Consider the following 7360-nt stretch of genomic DNA (forward strand, 5'->3'; position numbering starts at 1 on the left):
CCTAATTCTGCTTTCTGAACGCTAGGATTACTGGCGGGCCCTGAAATTTATCCATCCAGATTTATATGGGTACTGGGGATCCGAACTCTAGTATTTATGTTTTGTGATAAGGGTGACTGAGACATCTCTCTAGCCCCTAAAAAATTTTGTTAACGCATTGAAAGAACAATCATAACTTTGATTCAGCATGTCAGCATGCTGCCAAATTTGCTGTTTTGCTCACATCTCTCCAAGTCCCTTTCATTCTCACTGAGTTATTCAAAACGAAGTGCAGCCCTCCATGTGCACCTCATAAATAAGTAAAAAATTGCCTCCCTTACTTAGGTGACCTTAATATTAGCACATTGAAGGAGAAGTAAATTAATTCAGTAACAAGACCTAATGTACAGGGATGTTAAGGAGTTCTCTATAATCGATTGTATACATGGGGGCTATTTTCATAATTTCATTGGATCTCTTTTTGCTTTGCTTTCCAGACATTGATTTTTCTGAAGGGGCCAGGCCAACCGGCGACTGTTTTTTAAATTTATTTTATTTATATGAGTACACTGTAACTGTCTTCAGACACACCAGAAGAGGGAATCAGATCCCATTACAGATGGTTGTGAGCCACCATGTGGTCGCTGGGAATTGAACTCAGGATCTCTGGAAGAGCGGCCAGTGCTCTTAACCACTGAGCCATCTCTCCAGCCCCCGGCAACTGTTTAATTAGGTCATAGAAACAACTTTCCTGACAAAGGAAAGGCACCCAAGTTATCAGAAATCAAATATGTTAAAGAATCTCAAATCTCTGATTTTCTTATCATTCCTGCAATGCTTTTAAGGGGGATATTAAATTATTTGCCGCATACATAATAATACCCCTGCTTTGTTGGTAACTTAAACCTTTTTCTTACTTTTTGGATAATTCAGCACTCCCAGGAGTGGCTTTCAAGACTGAATCCTGCCAATATGAACAGCTATATGATTTCAGAGATGGTTAAACAACAGTAAAATATGAAAACTGGTCTGTGAAATTTGTCTGTATTATTGTTACAACTTTCCCGTAGGTTCAAGTCAACTGTAAAAATGAAAACTTATCCTTAGGAAAGGAGTTGCTGGGGATGGCTTAATAGGCTGTAAGTGTGGAAATAACAAGATATTTACTTTTGTAAGTGGGGCCCTTGTATACATAAGAATTCTAGTGTGGAGGGGGGGGGCTGGAGAAATGGCTCCATGGTTAAGAGCACTTTTGCCCTTGCAAAGGACCTGGGTTCCATTCCTAGGAATCATGTGGTGGTTCATAAACATCAGTAATTCTAGTTCCAGGGTTCAACACCCTCTTCTGACCTCCATAGACACCAGGTACACACGTAATGCACATATATACGTGCAGACAAAACAGACACATACATCCTATTTAAATAAAAGGCCCATGCCCATTACAGACCAGAGAAATAAGGATAAATGATTACAGTCTAAGACAGCCAGGAGAAGTAGAAGCAGAAATAACCTCTCTTGGTAACCTAGTCACTGTTCCAGTGCTGGGAGGAGACACCATAACCAAGGCAACTCTCACAAAAGGAAGCCTTTAATTGGGGCCTACTTAGTTTCAGAGGTTTAGTCCATTATCATCATGGCAGGAAGCATGGCCACCTGTAGGCAGACATGATGCTGGAATAGTTGAGAACTACTTCCTGATCCACAGGGAGTCACTGGGCTTGGCACGGACTTTTGAAATCTTAAAGCCCACTTCTAGTGACACATTTCCTCTATGCCCACACCTGATAGCCCTTCTAATCCTTTCAAATAGTGCTACTCCTTATGGGTTCAAATATATGAGCCCATAGGGGCCATTCTTATTCAAACTACCACACTTGGGAATGACATGGAGAATATTAGGCTAGGTAATAGCATGCTACTGTAGATAAGGTAATAATGTTGCTTCACAATCCAACCGGTTCTTTATTAACCCCTATCATCTGAGGTTTTTAGGCAATTGAGTTCTCCAAAATTCCTCTCACCCCATAGATACCAGTAGGAAATATGTTACAAAATACTTATGTATAAATGCTACTCCCTGCCTTTCCATCTAACACACATGCATGCACACAGACAGACAGACAGACAGACAGAAAGACACACACACACACACACACACACACACACACACACACACACAAACACACACACATCTCGTCTCTCACATTTGCAGAACGGACCAGATATAAAGGTATCATTTCACCCCTACACATCTGACTCAAGTAAAAAGAAACAAGAAATTGTGAGCTCAGCTTCTGAGGAGGCTGAAGCAGGAGGCGGCAAAGTTGAAGCCTACTGAATTCCTTAGAGCAGTGGTTCTCAGCCTTCCTAACACTGAGCCCGCTGAAGCAGGAGGCGGCAAAGTTGAAGCCTACTGAATTCCTTAGAGCAGTGGTTCTCAGCCTTCCTAACACTGAGCCCTTTAATACAGTTCCTATTGTGGCAACCCCCAGCCATATAATTATTTCACTGCTACTTCATGACTGTAATTTTGCTACGGTTATAAATTGTAATCTGATATGTGGGTTCTTTTTTTTTAAGATTTATTTATTTATTATATATAAGTACACACTGTAGCTGTCTTCAGATACACCAGAAGAGGGCATCGGATCTCTTTACAGATGGTTGTGAGCCACCATGTGGTTGCTGGGAACTGAACTCATAACCTCTGGAAGAGCAGTCGGGTGCTCTTAACCGCTGAGCCATCTCTCCAGCCGGATATGTGGGTTCTTGACCTACAGGTTGAGGCCTTGGAGTCCTAGCTTCAGAATAAAAAGTGAAGGGGCAGGGGGGAACAGCTCCCTAGTGGAGCCCTTGTGTAGCACATTCAAGGCTGGGGATCAGACCCTGATTGGAGGAAGAGTCAGGTGGAGGGAACTCTCCTATACTGAGCTACTGAAATACCCCCTTCATTCCTTCTCATTCTTTTAGAACTGGCTTGGAATTGTTTTAGGACTTTCTGTTATTTGCAGTGTCATCGGAAGGCGAATTACTGCCACATGGGTAGCAATAAGTTGCAAAAAAAAAAAAAAAGAACCCATATATGTTTTGTTTTCCCTTTTAATTTAGAATCTTGTTAATAATACATTATATCATCAGTAGAAAACAAAACGAACAAAACAGCCATTTTAGAAAATAACGTGCTAATTGCCCAATACCAGGGAAAGCAGGTCCCCTCCCTGGACTCTACTGGCAAGCCCAGGTATGCCCTGAACTCTAGAGTCTCCATCTTGTATGGATGATGAAGCATTCAAGTAAACGGTGAGGCATTCTGGGTGTGAGTTTCTGAGAGGTACCACCTCAGAGGAGACTCCAGAACAGCCGCAGCCCTCCAGTTCATCCGTGGTATCGTGTGGTCTTGGGATTAACCAGCAGTTTTCTTCTGAGGAACTGTGATAATTGTCAGCCTCAGGATTTAGTGGTTATAAAACAACTTCCATATTAAAAAACACTTGAGACACACGAACATGATTCTCATCGCTTCTCCAACTTCTTGTACTTGGCTTCTAGTTGAGGAAGAACAGGAATTGTGTCTTTGAACACTAGTGCTCACAAAGATATTTTTTAGTTAGATTTTCAAGCAAATTTAAATATACCTGTTATATTCTTAAGGCTGCAGCTTCAGCCTCATCATCTGCACAGATACAGAGATCACAGATCTGCACCACTTCAAGGGGTCAAACATAAACACTGACTGTGAGCCCAAACCACACACACTAAGTTCTAACTGTATAATAGCACAGGTTCGGATTGCTCAGACGGAATGTAGCAGGGTCCACTGGCACTGGCCCTACTGGCAACCTTACTACATTTTAGAAACTACCTTCCAGGAACAATCCCAGTCTGGAACGCTCAAGAAGTATGAATATGTTTCTGTTTTTATGTTTATCTCACCTCTCTCCTCCCTACCCCTACCCCTATACCCCACATCCACACAGCCTACGCAGGTCTCACAAACTTCTGACTTCAAACTCACTGCGAAGCTGAGGATGCCCTGACCTTCCAATTGTCCTGCCTCCGCATCCTCAGTGCTGGGATTACAGACATGTATGATCAGGCCTGACTGTCCAGTGCTGCATACATGCCCAGGACATGGCATCCTTAGTGATTAGGATTTGCCATTCTTAATCCTAGGACGTCATGAATGACAAATAGGTCCTCCATCAATTGAGCTACATTCCTGGTCTTTCCATATTCTTACTCTTTTTTTTAAGATTTATTTATTTACGGGGGCTGGAGAGATGGCTCAGTGGTTAAGAGCACTGACTGCTCTTCCAGAGGACCTGAGTTCAATTCCCAGCAACCACATGGTGGCTCATAACCATCTGTAATGAGATCTGATGCCCTCTTCTGGTGTGTCTGAAGACAGCTTTGGTATACTCACATACATACAATAAACAAATCTTTAAAAAAAAAAAAGATTTATTTATTTACTTATTTTATACATGTGAGCATACTGTCTCTCTCCTCAGACACACCAGAAGAGGGTATCGGATCCCATTACAGATGGTTGTGAGCTGGGATTTGAACTCAGGACCTCTGGAAGAGCGGTCAGTGCCCTTAACCCCTGAGCCATCTCTCCAGCCCCTTATGTTCTTATTGTTATCTCTCATTTCAGGAAAGCGATTTGGAAAGATACAAAAACCTAAAGAGATTTAAAATGTCATCAAATAAGCCCAGTACTATGATGTTGTTGTTGTTGTTGTTGCTATTTGTAACAAATTTTCAAACAGCCTGGGCTGGCTAGTCTTGAACTCCTGATCTTCCTGCCTCCACCTCCCAAGGGATTACAGGTATATGCCACCACACCCAAGCCCTTTTTTTAGCCTTTAAAACCTCAAAGCCTTTGGTGTGATGCTTCCTGTATGGTGAGGTTCACAGATGTAACTGAACAGTGAAACTGACTGTTGATCACTACTCTGCTGAGTGGTGACTTACAAACCACTCTCTCCTTCCCCTCAGTGAAGAACAGCAAAGAGCTCCGCCCTGTGATAGGCAGCTGGCTTACGGCTCCTCCATGTGCTTCACTAGCTTTGCCTCTGAAACCACAGTCACCTTCCCCAGAGAGTGGGGAGTTTTAAAAACATCTTAAAAGTTGTCTGGCATTTTGATGAAGGCCTTTAAGCCCAGTTCTTGGGATACGGAGGCAGGTGATATCTGTGAATTTGAGGCCAGACTGGTCAACAAAGTTAGTTCCAGGACAGTCAGGGACACACAGAGAAACCTTGTCTGGAAAAAAAACAAAACAAAACAAAACAAAAAACCCAAAACAAAAAAACAAACCAAAAAAACCCCAAAAATCACCTCATAGGGAATAAAGTATATAGTATATGCAAATCATTCAGAACAGTGCTTTTAAATCAGTAACTACAGAAAATGCTATTTAGTACATATTTAATTCCTCAAGTTTTATATTATTTATTTGTTTGTTTGTTTGTTTATTTATTTTTTGGGATATGCTCATTGTATAACCTGACCAGAATACGAATTTACAATCCTCCTGCATCAGCTTCGGGAGTACTGGGCTTACAGATGTGCATCACCATACTTAGCAAATATTCTTTAATCAAATCAAACAGAGGGGCTGGAGAGATTGCTCAACAGTTAGGAGCACTTGATGTTCTTCCAGAGGACCGGGGTTCAATTCCTGACTCACATGACAGCTCGGACCCACTTCTAACAATCCAATTCCAGGGGATCCGATGCCCCCTTCCAACCTCCACAAGCACTGCACACTCTCATAGTACACAAACATACACAAACGGCAAAACATTTATAAAACAAACCTAAAGGATCACGATACGAGTAAAAAACGGTTACCCAGTTTCTTTGAATAAGCATCCAACTTGTAGGCTGCCTGCTCGAGAGCTGCCACCTGCTCCTCAATCACGTTGATCTGATCCAGATATGGCTGCAGTCCGGCATCTTGAAACACAAAGCGCATGTCCAAGTATGGTCGGCAAGTATAGTGAAAGAGGAGAAAGTCAGAAAGCTAGAGTCTGTCCTGCTGAGCCTAACAAAGACCCGGGCAGACAGCAGATGCTCTCCCTGGGAAGACACGGCTGGCTTATGGGGTACATCAGTGACCCAGGCAAAGCAAGTCATTTCCTCTTCTGGTTTTCCTTCCCAGTAAAGTACTTATTCCTTAAGCAATCCTTCTGCTACTGAGTCTGCATCTTGGCCATGCCAACATCAAGGATGTCCTAGTGTCAAAGGGCATTTTTTTTTCAGATCACTCTATATTAGCATTTTCTTTCCTTCCTTCTTTCTTTCTTTCTTTCTTTCTTTCTTTCTTTCTTTCTCTCTCTCTCTCTCTCTCCCTCTCTCTCTTTCTTTCTTTCTTTCTTTCTTTCTTTCTTTCTTTCTTTCTTTCTTTCTTTCTCCTCTAAAAACAGGATTTCACTGTGTAGCCCTGGCTGTTCTGGAACTCATTTGGTAGACCAGGCTGTCCTCAAACCCACAGATATTCCCTGCCTCTGTTTCCTGAGTGCTGAGAGTAAAGGCCCATGTTGCCACACCCGGCTTAAATTAGCATTCTCAATGTGTAGATTTGGGGCTTATGAAATAGTCCTTTGTGGATTTCACTGTTAAATCAAATTCACTAGACTCTCAGCTGTCCACTCTCCTAGGAATACAGTGACTAAAAGCAAGGTTTAGAAGCAGATGCACACCCCCACTTCAGGATGGAAGAAAGCCCCCTTGCTCCGTCAGGCTTTCTGCACCAGGAGCTCCCTGGAGGCAGCGATCCATACCCTGTGCCCTGCTCTTGGGCTCTAAGCACTAAGGAACATGAAGCAGGAGGAGCATTGGCTGCATCTGAGTACTCACATTTCTGGTTTAAGTCCTTCAGGTTTCTGCTGATGTTTATAGCAATGTCTTTCATTTCAAGGTACTTCAAGCTCGTGAGCTTATTCATATTTTCCAGGAGTTTGTAGTCTTCACTGGTGGCTTTAAAAAAAAGCAGAAGGTGGGAGACCTTTAGTTTGTCAGTAGTTACTGGAATACAGAATACAAAGGAGTGTAGGAAGGGAATGCAGAGTTCAAGGGAGGACCCCAGGAAATGTCAAGAGAGCAGGCTGCTCTCAATCTACGGCATTTATACTTAGCCTATACCCCAAATGTTGGAGTAGAAACTGAGGCAGCAATCAGCGAACTCAACTAAGCAGGGTCCAGAAAGAGTTTGCGTCATGGCTAGAAAAAAAAAACGGTAAATTCTTGTCTAAGTCTTGTCTAAGAAAAGAGAGGTGAAATCGTCTTGGTATTTCTGTAGTATAAAAAAATATAAGTCAAGCAGTGACGGCACACAACTTTAATCCCAGTGCTTGAGAGGCTAAAGCAA

At 42.5% G+C, this 7360-nt stretch overlaps 1 protein-coding gene across 3 annotated transcripts in view; it reads right to left on the reverse strand.

Annotated features, from left to right (window-relative positions):
• Nucleotides 1-3063: 3063 nt before the first annotated feature.
• Bloc1s2 (biogenesis of lysosomal organelles complex-1, subunit 2) overlaps nucleotides 3064-7360 on the reverse strand; it is a 7056-nt gene continuing 2759 nt past the window's right edge. For 2 of the 3 annotated variants that reach the window (NM_001037349.2, XM_008760400.4), the window contains exons 3-5: nucleotides 6850-6969; nucleotides 5842-5946; nucleotides 3064-3527 (exon numbers count right to left, since the gene is read on the reverse strand). In NM_001037349.2, coding sequence (NP_001032426.1) covers nucleotides 3496-3527; nucleotides 5842-5946; nucleotides 6850-6969 — 257 coding nt within the window. In that variant the 3' untranslated portion in view covers nucleotides 3064-3495. Of the gene's footprint in view, nucleotides 3528-5841; nucleotides 5947-6849; nucleotides 6970-7134; nucleotides 7226-7360 lie in introns of those variants that run through there. The other variant, XM_063287056.1, reaches the window with a different exon arrangement.

Source organism: Rattus norvegicus, chromosome 1 (genome assembly GCF_036323735.1).
Source record: "Rattus norvegicus strain BN/NHsdMcwi chromosome 1, GRCr8, whole genome shotgun sequence".
In the NCBI taxonomy this organism is placed as follows: Eukaryota; Metazoa; Chordata; class Mammalia; order Rodentia; family Muridae; genus Rattus; species Rattus norvegicus.